This window comes from Psammomys obesus, unplaced genomic scaffold (assembly GCF_907164565.1).
Source record: "Psammomys obesus unplaced genomic scaffold, mPsaObe1.curated_primary_1811, whole genome shotgun sequence".
Lineage (NCBI taxonomy): Eukaryota > Metazoa > Chordata > Mammalia > Rodentia > Muridae > Psammomys > Psammomys obesus.
In genome coordinates, this window is record NW_026596143.1 from 676460 (window position 1) to 695436 (window position 18977).

The following is an 18977-nucleotide window of genomic DNA, read 5'->3' on the forward strand; positions in this document are numbered from 1 at the left end:
CATCCAGCCTGCCTGCAGGTGCCTGAGTGGCCTACATCAGAGAGGAGGAACCAAGGATCAGTGACCCTCCTAAAGAACCCAGGGTCACACTGTGGCTGCATCAAGCACTCAAATGCCAAGACTCCTCAGCTAATGAATCCATTTTTCCATAATCTGGCCTTACCCTTCCTTTCTGACCTCATTTTCCATCCTCTTCTAACATGCACCTTCCCCTGTTGCCATGGTAACAACTTCACTTTTTTTTTCTGAATTTTCTTTAGCTCCCTTGACCTTTACTACTCCTGTTTCCCTCCTAGAAATCCTCTTCCCTGTGCCTCCAAAGACTTGCTGGTGTCGAGTTCTCACTGTGACATCTACTATAATAACTCATGCTCAAATTGATTTCACAATTTTTGGAATGTTACACATGTAACATGCAGACCTTCCCTATACCCGTTGTTTACTTCCTGCACCCTAGATGGGTTGTGATCTCGCTTGACTGTTCTGTTTGCCTCACTCTTGCATGCAACAGCCTCCAAATTATCATTCAAACCATCACTAAACACAACACTGGACACCGAAAAGGAATTTGGGTAATAAAGGAGTGCTTCTTTTTCACAGCAATGTTAAGTTCACAGCAATATTGAGTAGGAAGCCACGGTTGAAAGTGAGATATTCCTCCAAGTAAAGGCAAAACAAAGGACACAGTGAAGTGGGGCGCTAAGATACATTTAAGTCTCTCCAAAGCTTAGCATGGCTTGATAACTTCTAGAAGCTGAATAATATCCCACTGTGTGGATATACTGTAGTCTGTTATCTGTAGAGAACATGCATGAGCCCCCATGGATGCATGAAACCATAGATAGTATCGAATCCTGTATATACCTTGCTTTTTTTTTTTCTAGACATAAGCTATTGCTTGGCTAAAAGGGTGTCGAGTGTGGAGTGCAGAGATGCTGGACAGGGATGGTTCACAGTTCAGGTAGGAGAGACCAGAACAGCAAGGCACACAACCTGAAAGCACACAACCTGAAAGGTGGAATGTTTGTCCCTGGCCCTCACTCCAGTTCACAGGAGGCTGCTGTCACACCAGCAGAACCAGTCTAGAGCATTACGTGCCTAGCCCTCTTTGTTGGAAGGAATACAGACGAATTCCTTGCACCTGGGTGGTGAACATCCATCCCCAAATTGCTATGACTAGACAATTATGGTTTATCCATCTCTGAGACTTCTGCTGCTTCTCTCCCTATGAGGTTTTGCATCATTCCCTATTTCTAATATATGTGCTTTGGATCTAAATATATACCATAATTAGCATGCTTTGGGTCTCAGAATATGTCATAATTAGCCACTACAAAGAACCAGTTCCTATTTTCCTACTTATTTATTTCATTCCACAAGATCTAGCAACATTTGAGCATAGGCATAGTGAATACTTGATCATAATTTTTCACAAAGATATTTTCTTTTAGGTGGCAAAATCATATTTTTGCTTCAAAATTATATTGCAATACATAGATCTTTCCATTTCATCTCTTCTAACTACATTTATTCAAGTTAGTAGCACCATACCTGTTTATAATATTTATTAGTTTTCTTTTTCCTCTTAACTAAGTAAATTGTTTCTCTTTTTCTGTCTTTTTAAATCATTTACATTTATCCCAAGATACTACTCTGTTTAAAACATGCATTGTATTTTGATTGTAGCCCCACTGCTATCAATAATTTTATATTTTCATTATACTATATTCATGTTTTCTCATTAAAATTAAATATTTAGATAATAATCAATAATAGCTAACACTGTAGGGTCACGAGAAGGAGAAATATAAACAATAAAATATAATTAAATATGTTTATCTAGGAAGATTATAGGCCAAATATCTGGTTGTAATACTTGGTACAGACTTCAAAGTAAAAAAATCTTCAAGAAAAAAAAAAAAACAACCTGAATTTGTTTAGACATATTCTATGCATTTTTTCCTTTAATGAAAGACTGTATTTATGTGGGAACATTTCTGTAATGTTTTCTTTCTGTCTTCCTTTCTTCCTTCCTTCCTTTCTTTTAGTTAAGATAGAATTTCTAAAACTTAGAATCTTTCTGCCTTGGAAAGATGTGCTAGGACCGGCGTGGGCTGCTACCACCAACTGTAAGAGGATGTCTTTGGTGTATGAACTGTTTGTGTGTGTGTGTGTGTGTGTGTGTGTGTGTGTGTGTGTGTGTTTATGCTTGTGCACATATGCATATAGATAGAGTTCATTGTCCTCTTCAGTTGCTCTCAACTATTTTATTTTATTTTATTTTATTTTATTTTATTTTATTTTATTTTATTTTATTATTTTTAAGACGAACCCTTCAGTTTTGGCTAACCTAGCTAACCTGTTAGCCTGTTAACCTAGTTAGCCCAGTTAATCTGTCTCCACATGCCACCACTACCAGCACTGGGATCATAGGCATGAGCCACCACACCCAGCTTTTATGTGACTGCTGGGCAACCAGATTCATATCATCCTGTTTGCATGGCAAGCCTTTTATGAATTGTGCCACCTCCCCAAACTGCTGAGATTTTCCTTTTATTACTATCCCTAAGGCTTCCTGAGGCTCCCTTCCAGCTGAAATGATCAAAGGGGGAGCTTCCCTTTGTTGTGAAAGAAGATTGCCCTCGGGTGCCCGGCAGACATAAAATTTTTCTTATTTTGTGACTTCAGTGGATCGAGGAGCCAATTTGGCATTGCAATAAAACTTCCATTGTTTTCTGATATTGGGGTGCACCAGCTTTAAGCTGGTCCCTGAGGCTGGGGATATAGCTCCTGGTGGTAGAGTGCCCTCTTAACATGCATAAAGCTCTAGGGACCAAACATGGAAAGCTTTGTGGTGCCACATGTCTGTTAGCCAAGCAACACTCGGGAGATGGAGGCAGGACAACCAGAAGTTCAAGGTCATCCTTGACTCCAGACTGAATACAAGGCAAGCCATGGCTATATGAAACCCTATCATTGAAAAAAAAAAAAAATAGGTAGGACCAAGTGAGGATCAATTCAGCTTCTGAGATTTACCATTCTGCCCTTAATCAGAAGCTGTTTTCCCAGAAGGTCCCTGGCAACAAAATAAAAGTAAATCCATCCCCATCCTCACTTGCACCCACCCATGGCCTTTCTGTGATACAGACTAGAAGAGAGCAGGAAGGATACATTCAAAGCGAGATACATGGCAAGGGCAGAAGTACAGACAACCAGATGCGTACTGCTGGAAAGCATTCGGAAGGTCTAGAAGAGACTTCAGCTCTCTGGGACTCGCTTCAGATCACAGAATGGCAGAAGTTTCCCTGGAGGAAACGACATATACGATTTCTGCAAAGCAGGTTTAGCTCGATTACAGACAGAAGTGAGCAAGAAGCCCTTCTTACATCCGTTCCTGTTAGAACCTGAGTGAGCCAAGCCGATGGCGCCGGTCCATAGACGGAGCTGCACATCTGGAAACCCTTTGCTCCATCTGGGGTAGCCTTGCAGCCTCCTGTTCCTTCTTCGCCATTTCCCATGACTTCAGCTTACTTCGCTTTTGTTTTCTTTAGTAAAACTATTTAACCCCTGGGGTTTCAGGTTCTGTTGTTTTCAAGGAGTAGGCATGCAGGAGACTTCCTCATAGTGTTTTTATGATGCACCTGAATTTAGCTTTTTTTCTACTTATTTCAGTGTCCGGTTCTGCATAAAGGATATAAATCTCAATAAGCACAAATATCTGCCTAACCATATGGAATAATATTTCAGAAATCCCTTAGACACGGTGCTTTGGCTTTCCTTTTAATTGGTTTAATATTCAAGTTTAACATTCTGATTCAAGGGTTTGATTTCACCTATTTCATGTAATATTGAATGTTATAAAGCATGAAAAATAAGGTAACATACTGATTTCTTAGTACTTACCGTCATCTTATATAAAAAAGAAAATGGGTGTTATTCCTAACTCTTTAGTTAGATGGCATTCATTGGTCTTTAGGCTGTTTTTTCCTCTTCGGCTTTATTCTTTCTTTCGGATATCTTATCTCATTAAAGATGTGCTTGCACAGCCTCTGGCTCCAGCTACTCATCCATGCTGCATACCCCACCTAGCTACCTCCTTAGTCTCTTATACAGAATGCTCACCTCTCTACATCCCCCTCTCTCCACCTCAGTGTCTAGCCTCGTGTTTCATAAACTTGCCTCTTCACTGCCTTTAAAGTTACATTGTGGCCTACTCTTTGAACCCTCCCTGGATTGCCCCCACCTAGAAATCAGTGCCTTTTTTTTTTTTGACCCTGAAAACATTATAAATCAATACATCGTATGGTTTTTATCCATCTATAGCTTTTATTACCATTATTAGGATATAGCTTGTCTATTGTTGTATTAATTTGTTTTTCATTGCTGTGATAAAACATCATCCTGGGGAAGATAGGGCTTATTTCAGTTTATATATATAGGTTCTAGTCTATCATTTAAGAAGTTAAGGCAAGCGACTGGAGCAAGAACTGAAGCAGAAACCGTGAAGGAACACTGCTTACTGGCTTGTTTCCTCTAGCTTATTCGGCTACTTTCTTATTCAACCAGGGATCCCTTACTCAGGAATGGACCCCCTCACAGTGGACTAGACACTCCTCCATCAATTAGCAATTAAGAAAATGCCCCACAGATAGACCCATGGGCCAATCTGACAGAAGCAATTCATTAATCAAAGATCTCCCTTCTCATAAACACCACTCAACAATTGTCTGAGTAAAAGAAAAATGGTGTCCTTCATAGGAAAAAAAAAAAAAGTTCTTCACTGAAATATTTATTAAATAGTTTGTCCCAATTTTGGAAAAAATATATTTCTGGAAACTTCCATGCCTACCAACTCAAGATTTCTTGGGTCTAGAGGTCACAAATGTGACCTCTCCAGAGGGTTCTTATCAGCACTGAAGGGTGAAAACCATTGGCTGCTGTGGCAACCACGTTCCCCATTTTTCTCCACAGACACATAATCTTCTTAACTTTTGCTTCAAAACCATTATTATATAACAAAATCCTTCTTAAAAAAATAAAACAAATTATCATGATGCTGGATAGGTACTAAAAGATTCTATCTTATTGCAAGTAAGCAAAAATACGTCCACTGAACCTATAGTGCACTTATAGAAGTATGTAGCATACTACATATGAAGAGTCTACAGTCAAAGTGAAGAAGTAGGATCTATATGTACACGTTTATTGAATGATCAAGGATGGCCTATGTATCACATAGTTGCACTATTTATCCTTAGTGAACCTACCCATTATTTAGTGCGTGAAATTTAGCCACCTGTTAAGGTATTGACAGTTATTCCAAATACAATACGCTGGGGATAGGAGGAGGGGCCTAGATGTCACACCGCTCTACCACACGTTCAGAAAGTCAGTATACACGGGGACTGGGTTCTTGTAAAACATGTAAATTTCCCTACCACCCTGCACATACACCCTCTCTTCTTTCAGACCTAAACTCTTCCCATCTTGAAACAGCCCAGAGGGGATTACCAAGCACCAATACAATAGGAACCCTGGGCTTTGTAAGATGAGGAAGTGGTAATATTAGATGTTGAGATAGGGAAAGGCTTGAATGCCTCGGAGGAAAAGAAAAGGTGACAAGACCAAAGACACTAGAAGACTAAAGTTCTGGGGGGGGGGGGGGGGGGGGGGGCGGGGGACGAGACACAAGGAGCATCGTCTTCTTCACAGCGTTGCCATTTAAACAGTCCAGTGACATAGAGAAAACAGTCCCTAAAAACAGAGTGCCCTGTATCCCTTAGAGAGGCCACACACTTTAGCCTCTCCTTGACGGAACCGATGCTCCTACTCCAGGTTGTGATCTCAGTGTAGCCAAACATCAGCTCCCTGCTCTCTTTAGCTCCCACTTCCTCTTCCTTGCACTTGAAAGCCCAGATAAGGGGAAATGTACTGGGAGCGAGTGATGTTGGTATGCGCTGCCTTCCGGCTTTGCCTGTTTAGTTGTCTCAGGATTTCCTCTCTCGAGATCTTGAGAGCACGTACTTTCAGAGTGAAGACAGCCTGCTGGGCAAGATAAGTGGTGAGCACTAAGCTGAAAAATTCTTAAGATACTCTGGACATTTTAGCTAAGGGAGAGGTCATTTGAGCTGGAGTTGTCCGAAGAGGCTAGAGCAGGTACAGAGATGGGCGCCTTGGAACTGGAAATGCAGATCTGGGGCATTTTTAGGCAAATAAAATGTTGGCAAGGTCGGGATTGTGGGAGTGCATAAGGCTTGATGATGCATTTGTGCAGCTTGCCAGCTAGAGCCTAGAGCCTGTGTTTGGAGAGAGAGAATAGGATAAGAGAGAGAGAGAATAGGATAATTCCAAGCTTCAATGGGTTTTGGGGAGTCATTATAACTTTTACCAAGAACAGTAAATATTATAAACAGTGGTATTACCCCAGCTGCAAGACCTAGATATCCTTATTCTTAACTTTTACTTAACAATAGAAAGGAAAATTAAAAGGCAAGGATAGTTTCTTTTAAATTATATGCTACCATACCAGAAACCATTTGATAATGCTCACCATTACTTTTTATAAAGAACATGTAAATATATATATATAATTGTAATATATATTACTTTTAATATGTATATATATATATTACAAAAAACAGCTGCTTCTAAAAAGTTTAATTTTTCAACTGAATTCAGAGCATATAACCCTCTTATGAAATGCTAACCATTTGCTACAGCATAGTTACATACAAATAGGTTTGCTTTAAATAATGACACTTCACACTTAAATGGTTGCCATTTCACTTCCTACCACCAACTTTCCTTTGTTTTTCTTTTAACATTTTTTAGCTTTTGGGGCTCTTGCATCATTGACAACCTAGTCTTCATGCCAGATGTGAACCACTCACTCACTCATTCTGCGTAGGATTCCAGAGGCAAAAGCACTTCCATTTCCTCTAGAGGGTGCTTTTTCTTTTTCTGCTTGAAATATTTATGGTACTTACCAATTCTGCACTGCCGTGTAAATTAAAAAAAAAAAAATGAGCCAGTAGCATTTGTGTAAACAGAGTGTGTTAGTCAAATTTTCTATAACCAAATACTAAAATAATTGACCTTCAAATTTTGCCTTGCCATTTTGGTGGGTGTAGTACAAGCTAGTCACTCTTTGGGGTCTGTGGTGGCACAATTACATTGTGGTGGGAGTGGAGAAGTGGGGCAACTGTCCCTACTGTGACCCAGGAAACACAAAAAGAATAAGGGAGTGGATCTCACAATTTTCTTCCAGGGCAACTATGATGACTCAAAGACTTCCCGGGGGGTCCACCATTTAACATCTTAACACATCAGCCTGTGAGAGATAGTCAACATCCCACAGTAGTGCAAAGGCTGACTCAAAACTTCACAAAATTATGTTTGTCTTCAAACAATCACTGCCTCTTAACATGTGGTAGCATATATCCGTGAAGTATATCTTTGTAGATAAACTTCAGAATGAGGCTTCCCAAACTACCCATCATGACCATTGTGTTTTATTTTTCACCCAGACTATTTTAAAGGATAATTATCTTAGTTAGGGTTACTATTGCCAAAACAAAACACCATGACCAAAAGCAAATTGGGGAGGAAAGGGTCCATTTGGTTTGCACTTCTGCATCATAGTACATCATCAAAGAAGTCAGGACAGGAACTCAAACAGGGCAGGAACCTGAAGAAAAGAGCTGATGCAAAGGTCTTGGAGAGGTGCTACTTACTGGCTTGCTCCCCATGACTTGCTCAGTCTGTTTTTTTTATAGGACCCAGGACCCCAGCCCAGAGGTGGAACCATTCATAATAGGCTGGACCTTCCCCATCAATCACTAAATAAGAAAACGCCCTACAGGAGTACCTACAGCCAGATCTTACGAAAGCATTTTCTCAACTGACGTTCCCTCCTCTCAGATGACTATGGCTTGAGTTGAGTTGACATGAAACTAGCCAGAATACAATGAATACAAATTAGTATAAAAATAAAATTAGAGAAAAACACAACGAAATTACAAGTTGAAGTTGCTTTACTGTTAGAATCAAATAAATATGAAAAGTGTTGAGCAACCTAAGGAGCTTCTAAGTAATTCCTCCCACTCTCTTTGCTCTTCTCAGAGAGCAATCTAGACTCAGGCCAGCTGCTGGCCACACACTGAAGAGATTCACAGAGCAAGAAGCCCAAGCCAAGGAGCCGGGAAAGCAGGGCAAAGGCTTTCTAAGACCTAGTTCAAGAGTAAGGAAAACCATGTAGGTGGCAAATTTAATGGCTACCATGTTTTTTTTTAATTATTAATGAAGGATTCCACCCCCTCCAAAAATGACTTTTTCCAGAAGGGGTACTTGTAAGAAATTTCTGCCGCCCTACACCATCTGCAAGCCCCCTTCTGAACATCACATGTCCAATCTGCACTGTGGATGCCCTTATTCAGGACATGTGAGGCCATGTCTAACTTAGCCAAATGGCTCTTGATGCTTTGCTTCTTTTTCTGGGGACTTTCTTTTCCTTTCCTCTTCTGACTGCCTCTCTTTACTTCTTACTATGTCATCAGAAAAGTAGGCTTCTTTTAGAGAACTGTAAATGATAATAAAGTTTGAATACTAAGGAATTAGTCTCAGTTCTATCCTTTCTAAATATTCTATCAAACACTTCCTTTAGTTTTTTTACATTACAAGTGTTTTCCCAGCTTATTACCCACAAAACACAAGTTTGGTGTTTGTATTTGGAGTATGATTATGGCACCTCACTGACTTTGGCAATTTTATGTCTGATGCATTATGTGATCAGTGACACCCCATTCATACCCCACAATAGCTTCCTGAAATCACTGTGTGGTGCTACTTGTATACTCATACAAGTTTTTATATAAGCATGTAGTTTTATTTCTCTAGGAAAACACACAGGACTGTGATTAGTTAATCAGGATATATTTAACTTTATATGTAAAATATGTGCATGATATAAAAAACTTGTAAGTATTTACAAATTAGTTGATCCATTTTCCAATCCCATCAACAATGTATAAAACTCGTAGTTCCTCCATATACTTGCCAACATTTAGGATGGTCCATCTTTTTTCATTTCAAAGGCTACATATCTAAAGGCAGTCTTATTTTGCTTTTCCCTGGTGGTCAATAGGGCTGAGCATCCTTTTATAGATTTATTGTGAGCCATGAACCTTACTCTCTGAAGTAACAATTCAATCTCTTTGCTCATTTGTTGGAACATGATTAGAGGACCTCTCCAACTCTTATGGATGAATTTATACATTTAGATATGTAGTCCATAGTTTATTTAGCTTTCAAATTTATCTAAGGTAGTGGTTCTCAACCTTCCTAATGCTGAGACTCTCTAAGACAGTTCTCTATGTTGTGGTGACCCTCAACCATAAAATCATTTTCATTGCTACTCCATCACTGCAATTCTGCAACTCTTATGAATCATTACATAGTTGTGTTTTCTGATGGTCCTAGCCCTGTGAAAAAGTCATTAGACACTCCCCCTAAAGGGGTCATGACACACAGGTTGAGGACCATTGATTTAAGTTGTGAGGTGAAGGTCAGGGTTCTTTTTCTAAACAGTTATCCAATTCTCCTAGCACAATGTGTTGAAAATGATTGTTATAGTACTTAAAAAATATCAACTTATGGTGAAGCGTGAATCTGCCTTTAGAGTCTTTCATTTGCTTCATTACCTACACCTCCATCCCTAAATCATTATCACCGTATTGATTATCACCGCTTAGAGATCCTATGAAGTCAAATAATGGAACCCTTCCAAGCTTGCTTTCTTTTTTGAAGTCATATTAGCTTTTTAGGTCTTTCATAATTGTTTTGTTTGAAAGCATACAATTTTGAACCCATGTATTATTTTTTAGAAACAGAAACAAAATTATTGAGCAGGTATTGTTTGGTTTTGTATTAAGTCTATAGATTTGCTTTGGAAGACTGTTATCCAGGCAATAGTATGCCCGTAGGTCCATGAGCATGGTATATCTCCTGTAGTTATATCTTTATTAATTTCTCCTAGCAAGGTTTTAAAACTTCCAGGAATTTGTTTTCATACATGTATTTGTCAAATTTAACTCTTAGTGTTCCTCTTTCATTATGCTGTAAATCTAATTATCTTGCCATTGTTAATACACACAATTAATTGTTAATATTAGTCTTTAATTCTGTAACCTTGCTGTACCTACTCTTTATTTCTGAATAATTTAACGAGAAAGTAATTTTATTGAGCTCTTCAAAGAACCAGATTTTGATATTATGACTTTTTTTCTCTGCTTTCAATTTTAGTGGCTTCTGCTTGTATCTTTGATATTTCCATTCTTCTCTTGTGAGATCTGGGGGAGCCTTTACTGTAGGACTAATTAGCCTAATTGTTGAGACATAACTAGTCTAGAGATTCTCACCAAATACCCTGCCCTGTATTTCAAGAGATCTTTTCACAGTGGCTGATGGGAGCTTCAGGAAGTGCTCTGCCTACTGACTCCTAGTTCATCTTTACTGGCTTTAGAAAGGTCCTTCTCATACCTGGACCAGATTGGTACTTAGCTGAAAACAGGGGAAACCTCTCTGCAGGTTCACAGAGCTCATTCTTTCTACCATTGCATCCTTGGTACTCGCCTCTGCAAATGCTAGCTGATTGATCTCTTACCTTTGCCTCAAAATTGTCAGGCCATGTGTGTGGGCTTCCTTTCCAATGGCCCAGAACTTGTTACCAGAAAACAATTGAGGTTGAGATAGTAGTAGGGTCAACTACTTCTTTTTAGCTTTTTGATAGTCCACATATACTTTGTTCAATCTCAGTGCTAATCTACCTTAAGGCTTTTCTGAAGTTTTTAGGGGGACTGACTGTTATGTGCGCTTGTGCATTAATAGGATTCCTTCATGCTCAGAAACTAAGTCAAACTGCAGGCAATTTTTTTTAGAAAACATTGCAGCCTTGTGTTTTGGCAATGTTCAGGCCCTTCTCTCACTGTATTAATTTATGTATTACTAATATGGTTGAAAGCTATAATCAGTAAATTTCACTAACATAAAGAAGTATATAAATTCCTACGTGGTCCAAATTTTATATTAGCCCTGAAAATAACATGCTTGAGTGTGTAGAATCATTCAAACTTGCTTTTGATTTTGTTGTTAGCTTAGTCATGTTGTTGGAGGTGATAACTGTTAAAATCCAAAGAGTAACAGAAATTGTTCACAAACATGTACTTCAATGAGTGTATTTTATGTGAAAGTAAAATGGAAGACATGAGCTTTTTTACTTATTTCTCAGAAAAGAAGTCCTAGAGTTCAAAATCAGCAAAATATTGATAACTTTTAGTCCCAGTTATAATGCATAAGATAGCTAGTAGGAATTGAAATGTACATAACTTAAAGGAAGGTTAAGTAGTCACAATGTGTTCTAAATCTCAATGAGCAGAGAAAGCCATGATTATATCAGGATTCTGAACTCACAGAATTGGATGCTGTAAGACAAAGGATAAAAAAAAAAAAAAAAAAAAAAACAATTAGGAAGAAAAGAAGAATAAAATAAAATAAAATGAAGAGGAAGAGGAAGGAACTTATTCCCCCAGTAATTTCAAATGTACCTGAAATTTATTTTATTCTTACATATTCAAGTCTTGCTAAGTCAATACAAGTTGTAAGTGTATGATTTATTATACATTGTTATGTTATCTTTGTTTTTTTTTAAATAGAAATTAGACTTCTAAAAATCAGGACATAGAAAAATTTCTGGAGGCCTCACTATTTATCCTTTCTCCTGTGTTAAAAACATTTAATAGAGCTAATTACCAAAGAGATTATTTTTTTTAATTTTATTTTTTCTTATCAGTTACATTTTATTAACTCTGTATCCCAGCCGTATCCCGCTCCCTCATTCCCTCCCAATCCCACCCTCCCTCCCTTATCTCCACCGTGCCCCTTTCTAAGTCCACTGATAGGGGGGGACCTCCTCCCCATTCATCTGATCCTGTTTTATCAGTTATCTTCAGGACTGGCTGCAAAGCCCTCCTCTGTGGCCTAACAGGACTGCTCCTCCATTGGGGGGTGGGGAGGCCAAAGAGCCAGTCATTGAGTTCCTGTTAGAAATAGTCCTTGTTCCCCTCACTATGGGAAACCAATTGGTTACTGAGCTACCACAGGCTACATCTGAGCAGAGGTTCTAGGTTATATCCATACATGGTCCTTGGTTGAATGTCAGTCTCAGAAAAGACCATGTGCCCAGATATATTTGGTCCTTGTGGAGCTCCTATCCTTTCCCCATCATACTAACTCCCCTTCTTTCCTATGAGTCCCTGTACTCTGCTGAAGGTTTGGTCATGAGTCTTTGTTTCTGCTTTGAAAACACTGCTAGTTAGAGTCTTTCAGATGCGCTCAGTAGACTCCTGTCATACGTTCAATGCACATTCCATCTGTCTTTCTAAACGAGGATTGATCATCTTACCCCATGTCCGCTCTCTTGATTATCTTTTTAGGTATATAGATTTCATTATGTTTATCATATCTTATAGGTCTATATAAGTGAGTATATACCGTGTTTGTCTTTCTCCTTCTGGGATATTTCACTCAGAATGATCTTTTCTAGATCCCCCATTTGCCTGCAAATTTCATGATTTCCTCCTTTTTGATTGCTGAGTAGTATTCCATTGTGTAAATATACCACAATTTCTGTACCCCTTCTTCTGTTGATGGACATCTGGGTTGTTTCCAGGTTCTGGCTATTACAAATAAAGCTGCTATAAACATGGTTGAGCAAGTATCCCTTTTGTGTACTTGAGCAAAGTTTGGGTATATACCTAGCAGTGGTATAGCTGGGTCTTGAGGAAGCACTATTCCTAATTGTCTGAGAAAGCACCAGATAGATTTCCAGAGTGGTTGTACCAGTTTACATTCCCACCAGCAGTGGAGGAGGGTTCCCCTTTCTCCACAACCTCTCCAGCATGTGTTGTCACTTGAGTTTTTCATCTTGGCCATTCTGATGGGTGTAAGGTGATATCTCAGGGTCGTTTTGATTTGCATTTCCCTGATGGCTAATGAGGATGAGCATTTCTTTAAGTGTTTCTCTGCCATTTGATATTCCTCTGTTGAGAATTCTCTGTTTAGCTCTGTTCCCCATTTTTTAATTGGATTACTTGGTTTGCTGCTTTTCAGCTTCTTTAGTTCTTTGTATATACTGGATATTAGTCCTCTGTCTGATAAAGGGTTAGTGAAGATTCTTTCCCAATCTGTAGGCAGTTGTTTTGTTTTGATGATGGTGTCTTTTGCTTTACAGAAGCTTTTCAGTTTCATGAGGTCCCATTTATTGATTGTTGCTCTTAGAGCCTGTGCTGTTGGTGTTCTGTTCAGAAAGTTGTCTCCTGTGCCAATGAGTTCTAGGCTGTTCCCCACTTTTTCTTCTAACAGATTTAGAGTATCTGGTTTTATGTTGAGGTCTTTGATCCACTTGGACTTTAGTTTTGTGCAGGGTGATAAATATAGATCTATTTTCATTTTTCTGCATGTGGACATCCAGTTGGACCAACACCATTTGTTGAAGATGCTGTCTTTTTTCCATTGAATGGTTTTGGCTTCTTTGTCAAAAATCTAGTATTCATAGGTGTGTGGGTTTATTTCTGGGTCTTCTATGCGGTTTCATTGATCCTCCTTTCTGTTTTTATGCCAATACCATGCAGTTTTTATTACTATTGCTCTGTAGTACAACTTGAGATCGGGGATAGAGATACCTCTAGATGACCTGTTGTTGTACAGGATTGTTTTGGAGATTCTGGGTTTTTTGTTTCTCCATATGAAGCTGAGAATCTTTTTTTCAAGGTCTGTAAAGAATTGAGTTGGTATTTTGATGGGAATTGCATTGAATCAGTAGATTGCTTTTGGCAGGATGGCCATTTTCACAATGTTAATCCTACCAATCCATGAGCACGGGAGATCTTTCCATCTTCTGAGATCTTCTTCAATTTCTTTCTTCAGAGACTTGAAGTTTTTCTCAAACAGGTCTTTCACTTGCTTGGTTAGTGTCACCCCAAGGTACTTTATGTTATTAGTGGCTATTGTGAAGGGTGTTGTTTCCCTAATTTCTTTCTCGGCCCTTTTGTCTTTGGTATACAGGAGGGCTTCTGATTTTTTTGAGTTGTTTTTGTATCCTGACACTTTGCTGAAGGTGTTTATCAGCTGGAGGAGTTCTCTGGTTGAATTTTTGGGGTCGCTCATATATACTGTCATATCATCTGCAAATAGTGACACACCAAAGAGATTCTTAACCAGAATATAATCCCCACAACTCCAAGTGCAGAAGAAGCTCAATATATAAAATTGTCGCTTGTCAGAGCAAACGTTCACATCACCATCTTGCTAGTGAAAACAGGCATCATTGCCATATACCCCGCATTGTATCTATAATGCATTGCATATACCAGCTGTTAGTTGTTGGAGTAAATAGACGTCACATAGACATTCCTCAGACTAAAAAATGTTTCCTTCTTTCTACAAATTCTCCTTGCCCTGGCCTTCCCAATATCTACACAGGGGAGAATGGCTTCTGTGGAGTAACAGTCCCTTAGGCATTGCCATTCACTAAGCTGGTTATCCATTGCAGGGGTGGGATCACCAATATAGGCTAACCAAATGGAGTGGAATAAGATCCTTCCTATCCTCTTAAATCTTTCCATTTCCTCTCGTTATGCACATCATTTGGGAAGCACATATTAGCACTTTGGGCAGTCCTAAATGTTACAACTGATTAAAAACAAAACAAAACAAAAATTAAATTGCATCATAAACTCAAAGTGCATTTGTGCTGCTAGGTTTGGAAAAGAAGGTGACCCTGTCACAAAATCAAAGAAAATGGGACCTAGAAATTCCATAAAATTGTAAAGTTTCTTTGCTTCTGGAAGACCAAATTAATAAATTACAATTAGATAAGATCTGTGATGCATTATAAAGCAAGATAATTGTCTGAAATGGAAATGATTAGGGACCTACTTAAATCAATTCTCTAGGTTTAAATACAGATAAGATTTTCTGCTCTCCAGGGATCAGGAAGAGTTTTCACAGCTTTGCCTAGCCAGAGAGTGGCTCTGATCATGGCTGACATTATATTTTTATCACAGAAAATAAAGAACTGCAAAACAGTGAAATCAGTTCTCATACCATTCCAGTGGTATCTTGAGGAAACAATGGACTCTGTTCCCCACTTTCCCACATGCCCAGATGAGACAGAGATGGTTATGTCAAACTGTCCTCACCTTTTGTTTATTTATTGTTAATTTTAAATTTTTGTTTATTTATTCATTTTATATCCTAGTTGTAGCTTCCTCCATCCATCCCTCCTGGTCCCACCTTCCTTCCCTGTTCTCCCTGTTCCCCCTCAGAAAATGGGAGCCTCCCACTCACCCACTCACCCTAGCATCCTTTACAAATAGCCACAAATAATATAAAGTATCTTGGTGTAACTTTAACCAAGCAAGTCAAAGACATGTATGATGAGAACTTCAAGTCTCTCAAGAAAGAAACTGAAGATACCAGAAGATGGAAAAATCACCTATGCTCATGGATTGGTAGAATTAACAGTGAAAATGGCCTAGAGCTTCCTGAGAAACCACACTGATTTCCATTCTGGCTGTACCATTTTGTACTCCTGCCATCAATGAATGTGTCCCCTCCTCTGTAAGTCAGCCCGTCTTTTACCTGCATGTGCTGTTTTATTTATCTTGGCTATTATAAGTGGGCTAAAATCTCAAAGTTGTCCTCTTGGTAGCTAAAGATGATGAATAGTTCTATGTGTTTCTCAGCCATTTGTGTTACAGCTTTTGAGAATTCTCTATTTAGTTCTATACTACATTCTTAATTGAGTTATTCATTTTGGTGATGTGTTTGTTTAGTTCTTTACATTCTAGATACAACCCTCTGTCAAATGTATAATTGGTGAAGACTTTCATTCTGTAGGCTGCTACTTTGCTCACACGATGGTGTTCTTTGCTGTACAGAAACTTTTTAGCTTCATGAGGTCTCATTTGTTGGTCTTAATTCCCGCATTATCAAGGTCCTGCTCAGAAAGCCCTTTCTTGTGCCAATAAGGTCAAGCCTATTCCCTAGTTTATCTCATTCAGTGTACCTGGTCTTATGTTGAAGTCCTTGATCTGCTTGAAGTTGAGTTCTGTGCAGGGTGATAGATATGGATCGAGTTTCATTCTTTTACCTGAAGCCATCCAGTTTGACGAGCACATTTTCTTGAAGATCTTATCTTTTCTCCAGTGGATTTCTTTCCTTCTTTTAAAAAAATTGAGTGTGTATAGGTATGTGGAATTATGTCCATGTCTTCAATTCTATTCCATTGAACAATGTGTCTGTTTCTGTGCCAATAGCATGCCAGTTCTATTACAATATCTCTGTAGTCTGGAATGTTAGGTGATGTGCTTTAAAACAGAACCAGCCAGTAAAAAGGTGGACACTTTCTCTGGGCTTTGTGGGAAAGTTTATTTTCTCGTTTCCTTTTTCTTCTTTGCAGCACTGGCCTCACATTGCCTGGGTCCAGAGAGAGGTCTGTTATTCAGCAGTTACAATCCTTTCAACTGTATTGGTGCCTCCTAACTCATTCATGCCTAGTCCAGTGAAAAGTTAGAGCACCAGGAATGGAGAAGAACATTCTTAATTGGCAAGAAGCCACAGTTTAGAAATAATTTGAAGGTTGTCCCCTCAATGATGTATAGGTGTCAGGGGCTTGAGTTTCAGTAAAAATGAGAAGGTTTTTAGGTGCTTGGACCTAGTGGGCAGCCTGAGGTTTCTGAGGGGCTGATCTTGGATTGAATTAACTCACACAGGATTCAGAATGAGTCCTGCGGAGAGTGAATTGTTTTGAGTGAACTTGACCCCGAGTCATTTTCTCTCCCTTCCTGTTTGGCACAGAGACTTCTTCCTTCCACACACACACTTTGCTACAATGATGCCACCTGCCATTAGGCCCTCAAGAGAGGCTGACCTAATAAGGCCACTTGAAAGTGTCCTTCAAACTCATAAGCTAAATAAACCTCTGTGTAACTATGCAGCCTCAAGTATTTCATTATAGCAATCAAAACAGACCAACGTAGGAGCCTTGTGAACTCTGACAAGCTGGGAGCAGTACACCTTAGGACGCACACGTTATTTAAAGGCTGTAGGTACAAGTTCTAGTCACAACGTCTGAGCAGTCTCACTGTTTTCATAGTCTTTTTGTATGACCAAGTTGTCAAAGGTATATGGAAAAGTGGATACGCGTTGCAGAAGTGTAAAGCTGCAGATCAGCCTGGGTTGAAAATGCCTCCTTGACTCTAAACAATTATGACTAACAAACAGGATTGGCGCAGCACCTGGCAAATTCACAGGCTGCTCTTCCAGCGTCATCCCTTCTTGCAAAGGTTGTTCGCTGGCCCCTTGATACCTACTCAGGCCGGTGCTAGGCTTTCCTCCAAAACCTTGAAAGTTAGGCTGTGGATTCAGGGGACAGTGGGAAAGAAGGAGACACTAGAAGTCAGAAAACCTGCCGAACTCATTGGCATAGAAGTGCATGTTTGGCGATTTAGAAACACAACAACATGTCTTGTAAAAAGAAGCAATTGGCTCTGATTTCATTCCCAAAGTGTATAAGAACTGCATGTTACTTTTAAAAAAAATCTTTTGAGGTGAATATTTGATGTATAGCAAATAATCAGCTTGCTTACCGGGAAGGTAGAGTCGCAAAATCTGGCCATATGTGAATCTAATTTCTAGGCAAAGCCTGGGTTTATCAGAATAAAACCACTGACTATAAAGTAGCAGCATGAAGAGCAGATAAAGGGAGCTGGCAAATATTTTATTTTAAAAGCTCAGGCTCCCGTTTAAGAAACAGTACAGCATGTCTCCTCTGTGGTGTAACCACAACTTAAAAGTGAGCCTTGGTCTCACAACCAGCCGGATCTAAAACCTGGGCACGGGAAGGTCAGATGCTGTGCTGATTAGGAGCCTAGTTGACAACGCTACCTGCTCCGCACTCTGCTCCTTCTCAGAAAAGGAGCAGCTGGGCTCCCATCTTCAGGACGCAGCGCCTCAGAGCGAGGGAGGTGATTGGGTTACACCGGAGCATCCTGATAGCGGGCGCGGGAGCCGCTGGCCCTAAGCCTTTCCAGATGTGGCCGCGGCGCGCGCTGGGCTCCGGGCCAAGAGGCCGCCTGCAGCCGCGTCCTGAGGCCGCAGCGCCAGCCGCAATGCCTGCGTCCTGAGCGCCCGGGAGGAACCAGGGTTCCGGGGATCCGCCCGAAGTCGCTCGAGGGTGGATGGGGGACCCCGAGGGCCACGTGATGGCTCGACCCCTGCGAGCCCCGCTGCGGAGGTCTTTCAGCGACCACATTAGGGACTCCACCGCCAGGGCGCTGGATGCTATCTGGAAAAACACCAGAGAGAGACGGCTGGCAGGTGAGGGGCAGGGGAGAGAGCTGGGAATTAACCAGTAAAGCCTTTGAATGCACAGACCCTGTCATTTACTAGAGAAATTAACAGGCTTATCAACTGGAATATAGCAATCTCTGGTCCTCAACGTTTCGGGGGGTGGGGTGGGGGGTTGTTGTTTCTTCTTCTTTTATTGCCTCTTGTTATTAGTCTGATTGTATCCAGCTAAGGTTTTGGGGGTTGGGTTTTTTGTTTGTTTGTTTTTTGATTTTAACCTTGAGAAGAAAAGCAAGGTCCTTTGGAGTGTCAGGAAATCAGCGGCGTAGATGACAAAGTGCAGACGGGAGCCCCTGAAGCTCTGCAGTGTGGTCGGTCTAGGGTCATCGTCTGAGCAGGTCTGGCCTGAGGTGGTCTGACTGGTGCAGGGGCCTGGCAGGGTGTGTGGGTCAGTGGGAGTCCCGCCCAGAATCAGCCAGCTGGCATTTCCTCCATCAGAAGCTAAGTTCCGAGAGGGTGGGTACCAGGTATGCCAGCAGCGGACGTCTGAATGGCAATAAAACATACACACA

General features: G+C 40.2%; 1 protein-coding gene across 2 annotated transcripts in view; it reads left to right on the top strand.

Moving 5' to 3' along the window:
• Positions 1–18977, top strand: part of Dlc1 (DLC1 Rho GTPase activating protein) — a 384088-nt gene that overhangs the window by 203221 nt on the left and 161890 nt on the right. Inside the window, exon 1 of one of the 2 annotated variants that reach the window (XM_055593392.1) lies at positions 18181–18435. The exons of the other annotated variant lie outside the window; for it this stretch is intronic. Coding sequence (XP_055449367.1) covers positions 18297–18435 — 139 coding nt within the window. The 5' untranslated portion in view covers positions 18181–18296. Of the gene's footprint in view, positions 1–18180; positions 18436–18977 lie in introns of those variants that run through there. 2 annotated transcript variants of the gene reach the window in all.